At 41.4% G+C, this 19,150-nt stretch overlaps 2 protein-coding genes across 6 annotated transcripts; both read right to left on the bottom strand.

Moving 5' to 3' along the window:
- Positions 1–150: 150 nt before the first annotated feature.
- Positions 151–5,641, bottom strand: LOC108892919 (inosine-uridine preferring nucleoside hydrolase). 2 transcript variants are annotated; one of them, XM_018690701.2, is made up of 9 exons: positions 5,495–5,630; positions 3,634–3,717; positions 2,840–3,017; positions 2,537–2,716; positions 2,343–2,454; positions 2,128–2,264; positions 1,584–1,661; positions 1,383–1,499; positions 151–1,301 (listed from the first exon to the last, which is right to left on the bottom strand). In XM_018690701.2, exons 3-9 carry the CDS (start codon positions 3,014–3,016, stop codon positions 1,149–1,151), a joined length of 954 nt encoding a protein of 317 aa, XP_018546217.1. In that variant the 5' UTR covers position 3,017; positions 3,634–3,717; positions 5,495–5,630; the 3' UTR covers positions 151–1,148. The 2 variants fall into 2 exon arrangements, with proteins under 2 accessions (XP_018546217.1, XP_018546218.1); XM_018690702.2 differs by lacking the exon at positions 3,634–3,717 and having other exon boundaries at positions 5,495–5,641.
- A 228-nt stretch (positions 5,642–5,869) lies between these two features.
- On the bottom strand, positions 5,870–19,150 carry LOC108892923 (protein-tyrosine kinase 2-beta). Of its 4 annotated transcripts, XM_018690708.2 has the most exons (30): positions 18,890–19,147; positions 18,406–18,768; positions 17,379–17,557; positions 17,059–17,146; positions 16,882–16,961; positions 16,718–16,780; positions 16,323–16,377; positions 16,086–16,226; positions 15,758–15,829; positions 15,572–15,670; positions 15,347–15,464; positions 14,903–14,942; positions 14,593–14,624; positions 14,397–14,444; positions 13,604–13,698; positions 13,438–13,519; positions 12,231–12,331; positions 11,749–11,864; positions 11,432–11,532; positions 11,130–11,219; positions 10,619–10,823; positions 10,414–10,519; positions 10,235–10,282; positions 9,600–9,725; positions 9,257–9,289; positions 8,824–8,848; positions 8,600–8,640; positions 8,299–8,433; positions 8,087–8,167; positions 5,870–7,236 (listed from the first exon to the last, which is right to left on the bottom strand). In XM_018690708.2, exons 2-30 carry the CDS (start codon positions 18,607–18,609, stop codon positions 6,994–6,996), a joined length of 2,847 nt encoding a protein of 948 aa, XP_018546224.1. In that variant the 5' UTR covers positions 18,610–18,768; positions 18,890–19,147; the 3' UTR covers positions 5,870–6,993. The 4 variants fall into 4 exon arrangements, 2 of the variants coding, with proteins under 2 accessions (XP_018546224.1, XP_050921841.1); XM_051065884.1 differs by lacking the exon at positions 9,257–9,289 and having other exon boundaries at positions 18,890–19,148; XR_001962572.2 differs by lacking the exon at positions 5,870–7,236 and having other exon boundaries at positions 8,299–8,453; positions 18,890–19,150.

The raw sequence follows: 19,150 nt of genomic DNA on the forward strand, positions 1-19,150 counted from the left end.
GGTTTTGTAATAATACGCTCAAATGTCATGGTGTTGCTGACATGACATTGGTGACTGGACATGATCTAATTATAGTGCTAAGGTAATTTACATACTGATGCAGATACAAGAGGAGGCAGAGCTGAAAAGTTTTTTTTTATAAGTCGTGTGTTGTATGTCGTGGGAGGTTTTTATTAGATTTTATGGTGTAATCCCTTTTTCTTTACATTTTCCATATAAGAGACATTTCTTAGCTCTAATTACAGGAGAAATAGACACAACCCTCTCAAACAGCAAAGCCAAGACAGCAGGTATATGAGAACACAGTTTATAAGGAGTTAATGAAATAGCCTATGAAACGTGTGGTCAGTGTCTCTGTGAAAGATAACACTATACCAGCTATCACTCATCATGAGTATTAGAGGAAAAAGTAAGATCACCCATACATGAACATCCAGTCTGAATAATTAACAGCTTTTCTGCACATGCTTCCCGACCCAGTCTGTTATAAGCTCTTTGCCAGCTATAACCAATGTATATGATTATGTGGGACCACAAAGCGTTTGCTTCCGGCGTTGTGTGTGTGTGTGTGTTTGCAGCTGAGGGTGAGTACATGTTCTGCAAAGATGATCAGTTTTAGATTGTTTTCATGACTCAAAGAAGGCCAGTGTCAAAATAACAGAGTGTGAGTGTGACCATAATTTTACTATCTAGCTTACACGTTACTTTGTCAGTGCTTCTTCAAGGGGTCTAAACACTGGCTTATGTAGCTATGTTGGGAGTGATTGTAGTGCCTTTTACTGATATGAAAGAGTCCTTCCAATAATCTGACACTGAAGTACACCATGATTTATCCTCCAAATGTTTTCAATGTTCCACTGAACTGTGTCGCAACTGGACGGGCCTCTCTCTCTCTCTCCTCCTCTGGCACATTGATACACAGAGAAATTAGACCCCTTGAAATGAATGAAATCCATTTTCTCATGTGTATTCTTTTACCTGTATGTGGATGGGTAAGCCAAGTTTGTGTGGTAATTCAGTGTCTAATAAAACCACCTCACCACTGTTAAATCTAGTGGGCCTTTTTATTGTTTACATCTGCTAAAAATTGTGGCTACGGTTTGTACTCTATTATCTGTTTCACGCCTTTAGCTTGTTGCAGTATCTTTCTACTTGAGTGAATTCATGAACATTTCCTTGAGCTTCTCCAAATCCACAGTTTTCATGATGAAAGCCTTGTGTTTCTTGCTCAGCAGCTCCATGTAGTCCAGCACCATCATGCCGCGGGTGAATTTTCCCTCCAGCTCAACTGTCACCCCAACCTGAGGAGAAAAGACAAGTTGTTGGGAAATGAACTGAAATGTTTTGCATTTTTAAAGGGATAAAGAGCAGCAGTCACTCACCTCGTCACTCTCTGTTACAAATGAGTCATCGATGGCTGCTGCCATGGCATAGGTGTCGCAGGAGTTGAACCCTTTTCCTTCTGTGATCTCCTTTTGATAGTCCTCTGACTGAGCTTTCTGCAGAGGCAATACAGCATGAAGACTACACAGCTCATCACAAATTATTTCACATTCATGTATGTTTTAAATCTCTACACTCACTGTCATTGAGAGGGCGGTGATCTTCTTCATAAAGGCAGCCTTCTCTGTGTTTTGGCACAGCCATTCCTTACAGAAAGACTGACAGAGGAAAACAAATAAGCAAATAAAGTTTGAAGTAAGGTTCAAGTGAATACAGTATACTGCTTCAAATTACTGGCCTAGCATGAAATATATTGTGTCCAAAAATACAAAACATCAGTCTGTAAAATATCCACACTGTGTGACCTTCAGTTATAGAACTAAACAAGAAGACCTCAGTGGTAGCTAGCTATGGCTGTGGAGTTGGTTGCTAGCTAACTGTTTGCCTAAATATAACATAAGTATTTGATAAGTAGAGATTAATGTGTCACTAAAATAAAAGTAGTTGCACCACACAAACTAGTTTTTATGTGTAGAAATTAGCATGGACTTTACACTGCAAGGCTGCCATGATGAATATACTGGGTTTCCAGTGTCTCACACTAAGGTAAGGTAAGGAAGTTTGATAGATCCTCTAAACACAAACTGCACCTTCTCATACTCAAATTGGTGTTTTTGGCCTCACCCATGGCAGGCTGTTCCTGCAGCTGAACTCCCAGGGAGCGATATAGGTGGGGCAGGTGTAGCGCTCCAACACAATGTAGGCAGCCTCAGGGTCAGCCACGAAGTTAAACTCTCCACACACTGTGGTGTTCCCCCTGGCTGCACACAAACATGGTTTCATTAATTAAGTGAAAAAACAGAAATCACAGCAGAGAAAAATAACATGTAGATACATACAGTCAGTGTTTCCTCCCATAATGTAGAGAGCCTTCAGTTTTTTGGGGAAGGAAGGGTCCAGTTGCACTGCGACAGCGAGGTTAGTAAGGGGGGCTGTGGCAACCAGACTCACCTGCACACATGAGAACAGAAAAGCATATCATATACACTCTCTTTTTTTAAATCTTAAAGAAGAGTTCTGGTGTTTGTCTCACCTCCCCAGGGTTTTGATTGACAGTCTTGATCATGGCAGTCACCCCTCTTCTCTTCTGCAGCAGGTCCAGGCCTGGAGCGTCTGGATCCGGGACATCGCCCAGTCCATCCTTCCCATGATAGTCTCCAGCATCGCGTCTCTTGGCCAGCAGGGGCCCTGAGCAGCCACGGTACACTGGGATCTGTGGAGAATGATAGATTGTACTTGTGTAGGGATGTCTCAAACTGATTAGATCCAACAACTAAGCTGCAGCAAAGTGAATTAAAAGATGTATATCATTAAAAAAAAACTTCCACACACTCACATCCAGCCTGTTGCAGACTTTCAGGACACGGAGCGTGTTCTTCAGGACGTTCTCCAGGGGTGTGTTGCCATAGCAGCAGGTGATACCCAGAATCTCCACATCGGGGGCCGTGAGCGCCACCATGATGGCCTGAGCATCATCCACCCCCGTGTCCGCGTCAATGAACAACTTCTTCATCCTACGATTAATCACAAATAAGATTCACTTTGCAGGCTTTGTTGGCTTTCTCATGCATCATGCATCTCCCCACAGTCAGAATAATACAACTGTATCATGTACATGAGGCCTTGCTTGCTTCATAATGGTCCCATCCAACCTTTCAGTATCAGTGTAGCCCTGGCTTTCTGTGTAATTTGTTATGAAGCATCCAGACCTCACAGAGAGTCTGTGACAGGTTCACCTCTGTCTCTTTTGCTCGCTGTAGTCATTACTTCTGTTCCTTTCTTTTCAATGTAAGTAATGTGGGACAGAATACACAGTTCTCATTTTATCAAAAAGTAATTTAAAGTTTATCTGAGACTAATATGAGGCATCAGCAGTCTGAGTTATATCAAGTGGCTTTCCTCCAAAGTTCCAGTGCTTTTAGAATAACCTGCAAAGACCATTCATATATCACTCTGCACCATAACTGCACTATTTTATTCCTGAAACATCAGATCTGGCGAATTATTAATTAAAACATAAAATGCTTGTATGGGAATAATTGTAGATAATAACTATTGTTTAAATAATAAAACCTTCCCAGGACTCGACTCACTACAATAGTGAAATGAGCATGTATGTAAAATCCTCACCTGGTGAGTGATTCTTGGCAGATGCTCGTCTGTCGTCTGTTTGTGAGCGGAGCTGCGACTGACTGCTCCTAACTCAGTGGCAGCCTGTTAAAGACCAGATGCACTGAGGAATTTCTTATGCAAGAGGCAACGCCTCACCAGGGTGTGTGGCTTTGGTTATGGCATTGTTTACTGACTGCCAATTTAAAGAAATGTCCCTACAAATGACAGTTGGTCACAGGAATCTCCCGCTGGAAACATACAGTCAATCTATTTAACTTCTTACAGTGTTACATGATGAGGTCCAGCATCTGTTGTGATATTAACAAGGGTCTGAAGACAAGTAAACACAGCGGCAGGAGTCAACAGGAAAGTGCCACTGGGCATTTACTGGTGAAGCAAGAGCAGGCTGTGTGCAAACAGGAATTATCTATCTTTCTATTCAATTCAATTCAATGTTATTTATATAGCGCCAAATAATCACAATAAAAGTCATCTAAAAGCACTTTTCATATAGAGCAGGTCTTTAAAATAGGTATTTACAGCGAGAGACCCAACAAATCCCACCATGAGCAGCACTATCTGTGCACGTGCCAGCTTATGGTAACTGTGACAGTTTCATCCTTATGTTTTGGCAAATCAAAGCAGCTGTCCTCACTCTGCTTGTGAGTGCGCACAGAGAAGCAACACTCTCAAATTTCTGCCCATTGGCACAAGATGAATGTGTGTGTCTGTGTGTGTACGGGTAAGAAATGGAGGAGGGTTTGATATATGTCATATTTCCATCTTCTTTTCTCCTCTGCTGCAGACTGGGACGTCACCCAGCCTGGCCTCCTTCTCGTAAGCATTTTGTTTATGGGCCAGCAGGTGCCCACATCTTAAGTAGTCTGGGTTCTGTGGGGTATGATAGCTTGTGATTTATTTAGCATCTTACATTGCTGAAGTTGAACCGACCAACTTATCGGAACTGGCGACAAACTTTTGGCTCCCTTGGCACTGACGTTGCAGTCATCCTGACCACTGGCACATGCACAGGTAGACCTGTAGAGAAGGCTGCCATTTTGCCTCCTGGAGAGAAAGTGCCCTTTTTCTGGGGTGTGTCTTTTTTTAAATAAATAAATTCCTGCTCTTGCTGCCAATAAGTGTATAGAAACAACATGAAATCAAAATATCAGGTCAGGAGATTGGTGTTCCAAGTGGTGACCAATCACAGCAGGCTATTAAAAACAATAAATAATAATAATAATACGTTATACAATTAATTCTATGTATTAGAATGCATTGGCCATACAATATCAGCATTTTCTTATTGCCTGTTATTACTAAAGCTGTTCTGCTTTCTGTGGAGAGGTGATAAGAGACAGATATGGAGAGAGGGGAGAAGTGCAGCCAGAGGAAACACATCTTTGTCAATAGCATTAAGATGAACTTCTGCAATGAGGATGTCATTCAAAAGTCTAGGCTAAGAGTTAGGCTGTTTAACGTGAGGAAAATTTACTGAAATACACTTCATTACTTTGCATGTATCGTTAATAAACTGTCATGTCGCAGTGTTTGAAGTCATGGGTTTGACTGTACTTGACAGGCGTGTACTTATTGAACTATTTGCAAAAAAAATGCCTTTTATGAATTTGGCCTCCTGCCATTATCTGACAACTACAGGAAGAATTCCTTTTCAGATGCATGTACACATACATTATACACACTTCACTATATATATTCCCACACCATCACCATTACTTCAGATCAGAAATTTGGGCTTTTTGAGTATTTGAACAATATTTGTCTGTTCAGCATCACCTGAGATTATGTGCGTCAGCTGCTCATGTTTTGAAAATGGTCTGAAATTACATTAATATAAATGAAAATATGAAATTCTCACCTGGTGAGTGGATCCTGACAGATGTTTCCTGCTTGGGAGTAAAGAGGAGGCTGCTGCCTACCCTGACCTGAGCAGCTGCCTTTTAAAGACCCAGGACATAAAGAGGGGTGGTGTCATATGCATATGCAACAGGCACGCCTCGGCCTCAGGGGTGTTTCATTTACATGCTTTAATAGACCGCATTAACAGAAATGTGGTTGTACATGTTGTAAATAACAGGAACTGCTCACAGATGATTCAATCTGTTTTAAATCTTCTGCAAGACTAACTACAACCAGAGGAAGAGACGCTAACAGGAAATTGTTGAAGCAATTACAGAGGAACGTTCAGCTTAAGGGAATAATAAATATGAATAAAAACCACTGATCCATCTGCTCATATTCACTCATACATTTTATTTTTGAAAAAGTACAGAAATGCGATGTTTATAATTTGTAATTGGCTTTGACCGACCTGAGGACATGTTTATATCTAAATAACTGACCCAGGTTGGTTTGAAAGTTTAAAATACGGCAACATTTTGCAAGTATTTGGAAGCCAGGTTATGTGTGTAGCCAATAATATAGAAGTATATGCAAATGCAGATTATTTAGCAAAAGTAATTTGTCCTTGACGTTACGCAAACTTCAAACTAAACACGTTGCAACACTTCACTGTTACTATCAGACTTTCAGTGGAATCTAAAGCAGTGATACTTGATACTTCACAGATCATGTTCAAACCAGCTTCTGCTTCAAAATCATATCTGACCTGGATAAACTGGAATGTAAATAATACCATGGTTCACTGTGTACAGCTTAAACACCCAGTTCTTACATGTCAATGGCATTCGCTCACTCGGTGTGACCCTGGTTTGAAAAGTGGCCGTAAAAAGACTGTGCTGAACTGGATCCCAATCATTTACATTTGATTCAAATGTGAAAAGCTCATGGTCTTCCTCATCAATTCAGTCCTAATGTTAATCACACTGACTGAATTGGACACTCATCATACATGGAAGGAGGTCCAGAAATCCAGAACCTAGACTGACAAAAGTTGTATGTGTTATTAATTAAAATTTCTTGATTGTTAAAACTGATGGATTTGGTTGTTTAAGGTGTTATCTGTGGTTGATTTGGGTCAGTAGTGGAGTGTTGTGTGCCTGATAGAGACAACCAAGGGTGGGGTGTAATATAAATCAGTTGACTTATGATAAGAAAAGAAAAAAAAAAGAAAGAAAAAAATAACACAGGAGGTGCAGAATGTCATTGTCTTTAATAGCAAAAAATAAAGAATACACAAATGTTACTGCTTTTATACACTGTCATAGTTGTCATCATTATTTACCTTCTTCTTACTGTGATTGAGTTTCTTTGGGAGAAAATACAAATATATTATGATATCTGTTATTTAGCATGAGTGCAGGAAGTGTTGCACTCTCCCTCTATGTGAACAGAGCTTTGTTAAAACCTGCTAAAACTCCATGTCCTTGTTTTAAACCAGTTCATTGTGCTTTCTTCTCATTCCCCTGAATCTTCTGCATCCTGTCTGTCGGGTCTGGGCTTGGCCAGATTGGCCCTGACCCGAGCCTGGTCCACAGCGTCCAGCAGGTTTTTGGAGTCGAGCGCGAGAGTGTGAGCTGCCGCCAACATCTGCCGCTGGCACTCCTCCTTCAGTGACGTTACAGAGTTCTGCTGAGCCAGTCGCATCTTATTGATCAAATCCCCTAAATCCTTGTTCAACAGTTTCTTGGTGCCTTCAATCTGAGACGGAGAGAAGAAAAATTTAAGATGGATAGGCCAGAATCCAAAACTAGACCAAGATTTGTAGCTTGATTTGTAGATGGTGAGAGACGTTATGATTTATAATCTGAGGAAGATGTCGACCAGAAAAGGCCCGAGGATGGAGCCTTGTGGAACTCCACATGTGATTTTTGCATGTGATGGTGGTCTTGTAAATAAAATTTGAACTGATTTAGCACTTCCTGTGTGCCGTGCAGTAAACCGAGTCACTGGGCACTGAGATCCAGTAAAAACCAAAATAATGTTTGATGCATCACTGCTTCACTGAACATATTTAAAACTATAACAGATGCCATCTCACTGCTGTGATGTGGCCAGAATCCAGACTTTTATACATTTAAAGCGACTGTTTTGCACAAAGAAAGAGTTGTTGGAAAACAACCTTCTCAATGATCTTTCCTAACAACAGGTTTGATATGATCATATAGTTGTTTATTACTGAGGGATCCAGGTTAGATTTTTTTGGGGAAAAAAAGTCTTATTGAGGAGAACTCTTCATATCCTGAGGTTCATCTGATGCTCTGCAGTGAAAAACTGTCTTTAACTGAACAGCAATCACTAAAATTTATAAACTAAGTAAATTCTTGCATCAAGTGCTCCTCAGAAAACCCTCTGAGTAGAGAAAGTGAAAAGAAAAACAGCTGATTATGCACTACAATCCCTGTCAGGCAGAGTGAAACTAATTTCATGTGAAATATGATGCTCTACAGACTTTACACTTTTCTTTCTGTACTGGTGATCTGTTGAGTTTGTATATTGTGACAAAAATGAGGCAGACGATGGTTGCAAAGAGGGAGGAGGTGAGGCGTACCTCCGTGGTGACAGAGCAGTGCAGAGAGGGCAGGATGTCATCAACACTTTGAATCAGGGTACGGAGGGTGACCCCCACCGTCTGAGCGTGGGAGAGAGACATCATTGAAAAGGAAAAGAAGGGATTGAATATAGTGAATTATTAGAAATGTAAGCAGGAGTCCATTCTTAAATTTGACTGTGAAATGATCCACAGGTTGTTGATGGACTTACTTTGACGGCGCTGGGATACTCGGAGGCAGGCAGCATGTTGATGTCATTCTTCAGCTGGACCACCTGTTTCACCATCTTCATGACGCCGGTGTAAACCTCATCACCTGATCGGTCCAGCTCGGCTGTGGGGCGAGGCTACGACACGAAAGAACACACTGCTTCACTTAAAAACACCAACTGCACACTAACACTCAGCTTTTCTAGTCGTACGTTTGGTTGGTGATGGTTGTTTTCTTGAGGAAATAACAAAATCTAATGATGTTTCCTCCCAGATTTACAGTAGAGGGTTGGTTCTCTTTACCTGTGTGACTGCAGGAGGCATTGGGGGCTTCTCTGGAGGACCTGACACACACAGACAGAAAAAGCTGCATATCTGCACATTTTGTTCACCCATGTGTTTTAAATACGACACTCTGACTCAGTGGTGTATTTTTATGCATATTCTACTTTCTTTTCTGATTTCAAAGAATGATTTGTGGCTTAAATGTTATGAGTGTTTTATTAGGTCTCTTAAACTGGACTCACCATTTTGAGAGCTTTTCTCAGGAGGCTGCAAAGACAGAGAAGAAGATGTGAATTTTTGTTTAAAGGGTTAAAGAAATGTAGCCATCATTGTGTTAAAAAAACACTGTTTTATTCTTTACTGCCACTGTGTGGAGAAGAATCAAACCGCATGAGTCAACAGCGTCTCAGGTAGAATACATCACCCACCATAGCCCCATTATTAAATACTGGTTAACTAAAACTATTTCAATCTTGTAGAGTGCTTTAAAAGTTGAACATTAGCTGAACAGTGCTGAAATTAGACCTTAAAAAGCCAGAAAATGAGGTAAACAAATGGCTTGGTGTGGATTGACCAAACTGCAGTGAATAGACTTTGTTTTTATTTTCAGGTGTGCTTCTGCCCCCTAGTGGTAAAAAAGGTATTACTATAGTGCTCAAATAAAGAGCAGTGTACCTTGATTTGAGAATCCTGTCGCACCACAGGATCCTACACAAAACACAAAACAGACCAGTGGTGGTGATTTCAGCGAGATATGTGGAGTCCCATTAGAGAATAATCATGTTACTGAACACTCTGGGATTTCATAACATTTAGTCAGGCACATGTCATGTGCTGGCAGAGGATCCTCCCCTGGCAGACGTCACTCTGCCTCTTCCATCACAGGCCACAAACTACTTCCTGTGTCGAGCAGTGAAAGGCACGTTCTGCTATATCTGACAGGAGTGTGTGTGTGAGTGTGAGTGTGTGTGTGAGTGTGTGTGTGTGTGTGTGTGTGTGTGTGTGTGTGATCTGTTACCAGATGTCTCTCCTCCTGCTCCAGCCACTGTTTATCCATCATCATCTCTCTTCTTTGTCTTTGTAAAGTGCTCTCCATGTGCTCTCTCTCTTTCTCCCACACTGGCCTGGTATCCCTCTCTGCTGGCTACACACACACACACACACACACACCTTCAAATATACCTATATTCACACAGGATGTGACATATTTTAAATTTCTGCTTTGTGTGTAATAAGACAGTTTAACTCAGCAGTTTAAATCATATCAGTGCAGCTTTCACTCAGTTTCTAAGAAATTCATTTGCACTTTCAAACTTCATTTCCCTTCAAGTCACATGACTTCGGCCAGTTTACTTCCATTTTGTTGCTTAGTCAACTAAGCAACTTTTTTACACTCTGACCTAAAAAGCTCTGACAGCCACCATTGCAGAACGTGACTCAATAACAAACCTCCCTCTCATGTTGTGATGTAATTTGGGAAGTTTGGTCATTGTATTGTATCTAAAATATATTGATATCAAGCGTTTTCACTACATAATTAGATTGTGGAACATTTGCAGACCTGGGGTTACAGCAGCTCAGTTAATCCCAAATTTACATGTACATTTATGTGTATGAGCGTTTCAGTTTGTGTGTGTGTGTGTGTTTGGACACCTGTATGCGTGAGACCCGGGGAAGGGTGTTGCCTTGTATTCTGGATGGCTGGTGAGACAGAGGAGGAGAGAATGTGTTGGTAATTAAAGGGCTATCACGTGAAAAACACAGCATAGTTGCTAGTTGCTTTTAGCCATTTGTGTTCATGTAGTCAAATGTTTATGTGGTGTGTGTGGTACCTTGGGTGGAGGGCCTGCGTGGTTGGAGTTATACACTGATGGGATAGGGCGTGGCCTGTCTGGCTTCACCTCCTTCTCCTGCTCCTGCTCCATCCTGTGGATCTCACTGTCAGATACACAGACATCAGTTAGTTGTTCAATGCTGTCCTCACTGGGATAAAAAGAGAAACCTCTGACGTGCAGGTGTGTGTGTGCGAGTGTGTACCTGAGGGAGCAGACGAGCTGGCTGAAGCTGGGCCGGCTCTGCGGCTCGTAGGACCAGCAGCGGGTGAGCAGGGAGTAGATGGTGGGCGGACAGAACTGAGGTTTGGGGAGTCGTACTCCTGACTCCAGCTGGTTTATCACCTGTCCGTTCTCCAGCCAGAAGAACGGCTGCTGGGCCATTGAGAAGATCTCCCACACACACACACCTGGATGAACACACACATTTAACACACATCATTTAAAGTATCAACCTAATTTATACATGCTTTTTAAAATTTATTATTTCATCAAACAAATTAAAATTACTACTATTAATTAGTCTGTTACAGCTCCACACCATCTTACAATAAAGACTGTATTTAACATTAAAATCCATCATTCATCTCATCTGCTGGTGTTTCAGAGTTGACTCCATATTTATATACACATGTATTAGAAGCGCATGCTAATATAAGGCAAGTCACCACTACCCACGTACTAAAAATCTATTTATAGAAGACGGTGTTTCTCACCAAACATCCAGACGTCACTGGCTGTGGTGAAGCGCCTGAAGTTGATGGATTCAGGTGCCATCCATTTGATTGGTAATCGACTGACTGAGGCTGCAAACAGGGGAGAAATATTTCAAGACAAATGGACAAAAATAAGAACTGAAATAGTGTGCATGCATGATGAAGATAAATTACCACCATATGGACTTCTGTCTCATTAAAAAGGAAAGAAATGAAGAACTTTAGTAAAGCTGAATAAGTTTCCTCTACACTGCAGTTCTCTGAAATGTTGACCACAGACATCTGCATGTAGAAGTGTGCACCTTTATAGTACTCTTGTTCGTCAACATAGCGAGACAGACCGAAGTCACCGAGTTTGACACAATCAGGCGCCGCCACCAGGACGTTTCTCACTGCTATATCTCTGCAGCACACAGCCAGGACAGAAACCAAACACATCATCAGGAACACACACCAAAATAAAACACCATAAATATAACAAGGTGAAATATAAAGTATCTCAGGGAAAGGAAAGCAACTGTTTTTGTGTTTTTTTACTCTACTTGTTGAAAGCACATTTTTTAGTTAAATGTAAAGACAGCAGAAGGAGAACTGTCACAAATACATGAGGCTGTGTTACCTGTGCACCATGTTGAGTCCTTCCAGGTAAGCCAAGGCTTTGCAGATTTGTAGACAGTACAGGATTAATGTTGTTCCAGTCAGGATATACTGCTGCTCCACCAGATAGTTCCCCAACTGTTGAGGAAATGAAAACTCCTGCTTTTTTACAAGACAATAACCTTCAACTTTCTCATTTTTCTCTGCTGCCAAACATAATCTCTTGCCATGAGCTTCAGCCATTGTTGAGTTTAGATTAGATTAGATTTATAATCTGAGCAGCACTACTTCTTTAGGGCAGTCTAGACACTACAGTGAGTTGCTATCAGAAAGTGATGAGACAGGCCTTGGCTAGATTGTTAGCATGCTAACAGTAGAAGAAAAGAAGCTCAGTGGTATGCTTTCCACCGCTGCAGACAGCTCTTGGTGAATAAAAATTAAGTTTGATACTGGACTCACAATGTACTGGTATTCAAGCAAACACATACAAACACAAACACACACCTCTCCATGTTCATAGAGCTCCATGACGATCCAGACAGGATCGACCTCAATGACCCCGATGAGTCGCACAATGTGGGGATGATCCAGATTTTTCATCAGTGCTGCAACAGCCAGAGCAATACACCTCTGATCAATAACATATCACATTTTGAAGATTTATTCATATCAGAGGAAGGAAGTGACAGACACGAAGACACAAGTCACGTTTCCTGTTTTAACCCTTATTAACAGTCCTCGGCCAGAGTTGACCCACAGAAATAGTGATAATATTGATACTGAATAGGATTTCTAAGATCTTTTCAAGACTTCATGGGCAGTGCACACATTCAGTTGAATGCCACTGTTGTTCTGTGACTAATTGTCACTTGTTTGCTAACAGGTTACAAAGTGTATCAGATATTGTGTCTACAACTTGTTTCACTGACACCATCACAACTACATTTTAAAATTTCCACTTTTTACCCAAGAAATTTCAAAATGTGACGTTCATGTCACATGGTGCCTTTAGATTTCACTGATCCTGTGGTGTTTAACAAATTTCCAACTTCAGGACGTTGCATCTTTAGAATCACAGCTGCCAAAACTAAGAACACTGAAATCATCCATGTGAGGTTTGCTGTTCCTCTCTCTCTCTCTCTCTCTGTGTGTGTGAAACAAACAATGAGGCCTTCAGGCTCTTCTAACCAGACTTCTCAGTTTTGATTTGTGTTTCTCGTTAAAGGGCTTCCATATCTGGGTTGAGTGGCTCTTCGTGGTTACCATCAACTTAAGTAAAAATCGCTTGTTTTCTTTCTAAACCTACACATTGTCAGTCATCTCTGGAACAATGCTGAGGCCACTGCAGCCTCCAGTCTGAGCCTTTTCACAAAGCCATAACCACACAACAGGAAGTCGACTACAGCAATCTTCAGACTGATGAAAGCTGCAAAACCCTGAAATGTTCCAAACTGAGACACTCTTCTGTTATTACACTTTAATTTGATATTTCTTGTTTCTGTTTTATGTTTACTAAGGCTGTGATGTTTTCATCCCTAAAGTGATTTAACCTGCAACCAGTGAAGGAAAACTTTTTACTTTTCCTGCTGTGATGACCTGGCTGGCTTTGCAGTTGCATCACACAGACTCTGAGAGCTGAACGTGCCACTGTAACGTGCACCAGTAAAAGTGTTTTGAAAGGAAATAATCACTGCAACAACCTTGTACTCACCAGCCTCACTGAGAAACTTCTCCTTTACATCCCCTGAGCAGTCCTTACATGTTTTGATAGCCACACGGATCCTCTCTCCTGTCTGCAAACACACACACAGGTGAATTCAACTATTTAATGCTCTGTGTGATATTTGGTTGTGAACATAGACAACAGATGGACTCACTGGGCTTTTATAGACTCCATCGTGAACCTCTCCGAAGAATCCCTCGCCCAAGATCCGACCCACGACAACGTCGTCTCTGGATATGCTGTGTTTGTCTGGACACACACACATATTAAGAATCTTTAGAGCACTGAAATTAAAATTGTAAGTGGGTGTTTTTGTTCCTCACATCTCGTGTACTCATTTTGTGCTGCATTCAGGGACCTCAAGTAAATAAAAGCCTTGAAGTCTTTGGACTAAATCGCCAGTACAAATGTAGGTGCACAGGTGAGTTGCAGGTACTTTAGGGAAGAGAAAGTTCAGATGTGGAAAATTCAAACTAATAAACAAGGGCACCTTAACTCAACTCCCCATATCGAACAAATCAAGTGTTTTATGGTTGAAACTGAAACTTGCTGAGAGGCGAGCCAGAGCTAAAAGTAGTTTTACACTAAAAAAAGATGACAAGAAGCTACGTGTTGTAATCACACGACAAGGAAAATATAAGTAACATCGACATGACATCTTTTTCACACATTTACAGATTTTGTTTGATTGTGTTGCAGAGGTGTTGTTTGGTACATCTGGGGGCATTTTTGAAAGTGTCAACCTGTCACTATTGTTAATGAAAACCTAAATTTGTCACATGTTGTACTGGTTTTTCTCTCAAGGAGTTGTTCTCACAGCTGACGGTCAAAATCACACAAATAATTAAACTTCTGAACTCACTGCCTGGTTTTAGAGCATTGATAGAAATTTATTTTTAGGGGATATCAGAATATTTTTGTGGTTTTGAGAAATTTTCAGTACTCACCTGTGGACTCTGCCGTGCCCTCTGGAATCTCAGCATAAATATCAGAGCCTGAAATTAAAGAAAAATCTTGAAATTTGCAAATTTGCTTCAAATTTGTAAAAAAAATAAAATAAAGAAAGAAAGGCCTAAAAATGAATGAAAGCAAAGTGGGTACAAAGCTAAAAATTAGGGGTCAAAATATCTTTAGTTTACTTACTCAAACCTCTGTCAGAACCACTGGGACCAACGCTGGAAAAAGGAGAGAGAAATTTCTTCTTTAAAGTGAAGAGTCAATGACATTTCACCTACAAATGACCCTGTCTTAGGAATGGTTAAATGACTGTGATCTTTGGATCAAGCAGAGTCAAAAATATGAACGGAAAACCAGGGAGTAAAGGAGGAGGAAGGTGTGAAAAATATACAGAAATCTACCAGTTTACCACCATGATGAAAAAAATCTGGTCTGAATGTGTCATCTTTAACAACCTTTAAAATCATTACTTTCCAATGTGAATCAACACGCTTACCGTTTTGGGATGTCAGGCAGTTTCAGTTTTGCGTCTCTTCCTGTAACAACCACACATTTGCTTTAGTTGTCAAAGGCCGAGAAAATCAAAGGAAGATGTCAGGTTTTAATACCCGATGATGATGACAGTATACACGTTACATAACATAAAGGCCAGTTATTTAAACCAGTTATCTGAGGTGAAAAAGGAGGTGATTGCACCTAAAAAGAAGTGAATTTGTTTTTTTATTTCATCATAATGCATGGAAAATGAGAGCCAAAGGTACAAAAGTAAATCACAGGTTATTAAATAATAAAAATGACCCAGGTCTGTGTAGCCAGTATAAAAACTGCTGGATATTTTCATATGTTTAGACTGAGATTGCTGCATTATTTAATTACATTTTCTCTCATCAACATTGGTATTTTTATATTTAAACATGTTGAGACATTATTGCTGCTGTACCTTTGCTGGGCCTGACAATGAGCGAGCTCTCAGAGCAGCCATGCAGTCGACAGTAGCCGTCAATCAGGTCGGCCATGTTCTCTGCCACAGCCAGGGAGGAGGTGTTCACTGACAGCGGCTGGAGGGTTGAACATAAAGGATATTACACTGTCGCTTTTTCTTAGGATTAAACAAAAGGTGTAGAATCATGTTATCATACAGACATGAGAGTGGTTTCCACGATACCTGCTTGGCCTCTATGTTCACAGTGAGCAGAGCCCGACCGTCGCTTTCAGGTGCACAGGAGATGCTGCGGACCTGAGAGAACTCAGCCAGACAACTGGGCTGTAAAACAGACACAGATATAAAACTTATGGATGAAGCAGGAATGAAATGTTTAACAGAAGCTGAGAGGAGGAGAGTGTAGCTCACTTTTGAGTTCTCAGTTTGTTGACTGATGCCTTCAGGGCCAATGACCAGCGCTATTGCCACACTCCAGCCGTGCTACAGGCACAGAAAACACACACAAACACAAAGATAAGCTGTATGAACATGGGAACAATATTTGCTTTTATTAAAACTCATCCAAAACACACACAGGCATTTTCCTCTTTACAGGAATGAAAATCTTTTGCTGCAAAGTGCCTCAAAAAACTACATTTACTATGAAACCAGACAGGAAGTAACCACTTGTTGGTGTTTGAGGGCCATGTCATCGCCATCAGAGGTTGTGAAAACAAGTGGTTTGTCTAATGCTCACCACCAGCTGACACGCAAAGCTCTCCTGTGTGTAGCTGTAGCACTGAGCCAGAGTGGTGAAGAACTTGGCCATGCACTGGTCCTGGGTCAGAGTTGAGTAGCCCTGAAAGGTCTGCTGGATGAGCCGACGCAGCTGCTTTGGCTGACAAACAAACACACACACGCTGAATTAGCTAATCACGTGAGGATTAAAACAGGTTTTCTGCAGATGGTGAAACAGTTGCTCCGTCCTCCCTACCTTCATGCTGTCAATCAGCTCTCTGGGAAAGAACAGGTCCAGGCCCACGTCCTTTCTAATGGAGGAAAGTCAGACCACCATCACGAAACAAACTCAATATGTATGTAGGTGTTAATCCAACCACAAACTGCCACTGGTCATTTCATTCCTCCTCTGCATTCATCAGTCATAGCCACTGTAGTTTCCCTGTCTATTACCTTTGCACAGCGATTGGTTAACTGACATGTGGGCAGGTATTGTTTGTGCTTGTGTTTCTCTTTTTTAATGCAATACAGTAACAACATTATTTGACCCCAGTGCGTAGATGCAAGAGGCCTGATGTAAAAGGAAAATTTCTATTTGTTTAAATGGAGGAGGAGGGTGACACACACATAAAACAATCACACTCGACTTACTCTAACAGCTCAAAGTTGGACTTCTTCTCCAGTCCGTTTGGATTCATGTCTTTGTAGAATCTCCTAAACAAACAAACACAATGGCATTTTTATAATTGATTTTCCATTATTGCCAGATGTTTTCCTGTTGGAGGAGTGTGCACGAGGTGGTAGATGTACAGTACCTAATCTCCAGACAGCCGAGCTGCAGAGCCATCCCATCGCTGACTTTTGAGGCGTACTGCTGCATGTAGTCGCTTCGTACCTGCGGATAAACACACACACAGACACACACACCTTCTACTGACTGTAGCCATTAATCCAATGCAAATCCTGAGGAAAGCGAGAGACAGTAAAATGACCTGCTGGTAAAAGTAGAGCATGGTGGTTCTGTCGTCTTTGAAGTTCTCCATGAAGTCTGATGGGATGTATCTGATCCTCAGGTCATATCTGCAGAAACAAACATCACAGTTAGCATTTTTCTCTTTCTGTAAAATATGTGATGTCTCAAGACTATGGGCAACTTGAGCAACACTCTTGGTTTTATGTAATGTATTTACATGGTTAAAATTAGGACGTATTTTTTTGTTGCCATGAGTTGTTCCATTGATTCTTTACTAGTAAATCAGTAAAACTATGACAAATTCAGAAGTACATCCGCTGTGATGACGGACATACTGACCTCCACTCAGCCTCTAAGTGTTGCTGCTCATAGCGCTGGGTGAGTTCAGACACCGTCAGGTCTGGGTGCAGCCAGTGTATCTCTGAGGACTTTAGGTGTTTGAGGAGGAGGCCGTAGCAGAGGCCATGTTTTATATCTGGACCCACACAGCCACTGGACAGCACCATATTGATGATAGCCTGGGATAGAAGTATTATCCAACATGTTGATATGACACTGTCCTATTTAAACTCTATAACACACCTCCTTGTTTTCTCTTTTCTTAGAAGTGAAATAGAAGTCCAGTGAAGTAAAGCTGAGCAAATGGGAGCAGAGTTAAGTAGAGAACAGTGTTGTAGAGGATAACGTTCATACAGTAGAATACAGTGAGTAAAGAGCAGTAGAAGACAGTACAGTACATCAGAGTGTAACAGGGAACAAAATGGTAATGAACGACAGAAGGGAACAGTGAGTACACTGAGTTTATAGCAGAGTATTGTACAGTAGAGGAAGACAAAACTGTAAAGAACAGTAGTACTGGTCTTACTGTACAGTACAGTGCAGAGTACAATCAGGTGTAATCAAGTACAGTAGAGTATAGTATACTGCAGCACAGTAGAATACAGCTTAGTAGAGTACAGTATAGTACAGAGAAGTAGAGGAGAAATATAGTGGAGTCAAACAAAATAAAAAAGAATCAAAGAACAGTGCAGGAGAGTAAACTGAATAGTTGTTTACAGTAGAGTGCAGCAAATAGAGCAAATACAGCATAGTAGTGTAGAGGAGAGTAGCATACAGTAAAGTAGAATAACTGAGTATAGTAATGTACAGTAGAGTAAATAGTAGAGTACAAAGGGGCATAGTAGCATGCATTAGAGTGGAGCAGATTATAGTGGTGCACAGTGGAGTACAGTAGATTAGAGTACATTAGAGCATAGCAGTGCATAGTAGAGTAGAATAGAGCACAAAAGAGTAAAGCTGAATATAGCAGTGCAGAGTAAGGTATAGTATAGTAAAGCAGAGTAGAGTCGAGTAGAGTAGAGTGTACCCTGACGGTCCAGCCCTCCTCACAGCGGACCAGTTTGAAGTTCTTGCCCAGGTTGGAGCTGTTGCTAAGGAAACACACTTTGATGATCTTCACCGGGAAGATGCCGTCCCTGCCGACAGATGTTGTGGGAGACGCATCCGAGGAGTCGGACCTGCTGATGGGAGACATGCTCCTCCAGGACAGGGTGCTGGTGTCTCCTGACATCACAAACACCAACGGCACAACACACACACACACCAAACACACACAGCGTGTATGCTACTACACAGAGACATACATGGCTGACACACACCTACACACACATTTCACCCTGTGTCGTCCTTCACTCTCGTACAGTTGAACACATGGAGGCAGGCACTGAAGCTGGAGACACACAACAGATGGACACAACAACACAATCACTCTTTGTTGGATTTGAAGAGTTTGAGGAACATTCATTCGTCAGTAATCGACTCAACTTCTGCTGCGATCCCTCTGTACTCACCCGTCTTGCACAAGCTCTGCGGCTCAGCACGAGTAACATGCAGTCACTGAACTCAAGTCAACGCCACCAACAAACTGCACTCATACTACTTTGTAAAAAACTCTATCTTTTCTCTGACGGGCTAACAGAGCAGACTTATCCGAGGCTGCGTCCGGACGAAGAACCACATCAGTGAGAAAAAGAGGAAACAGTACTCACAGGCGAATAAGGAAGTAGAACAGCAGCGAGCAGAAAAACTTACACGACTGATGAAAATGCCAT

This window comes from Lates calcarifer, linkage group LG7_2, assembly GCF_001640805.2.
Source record: "Lates calcarifer isolate ASB-BC8 linkage group LG7_2, TLL_Latcal_v3, whole genome shotgun sequence".
Classification (NCBI taxonomy): Eukaryota; Metazoa; Chordata; class Actinopteri; family Centropomidae; genus Lates; species Lates calcarifer.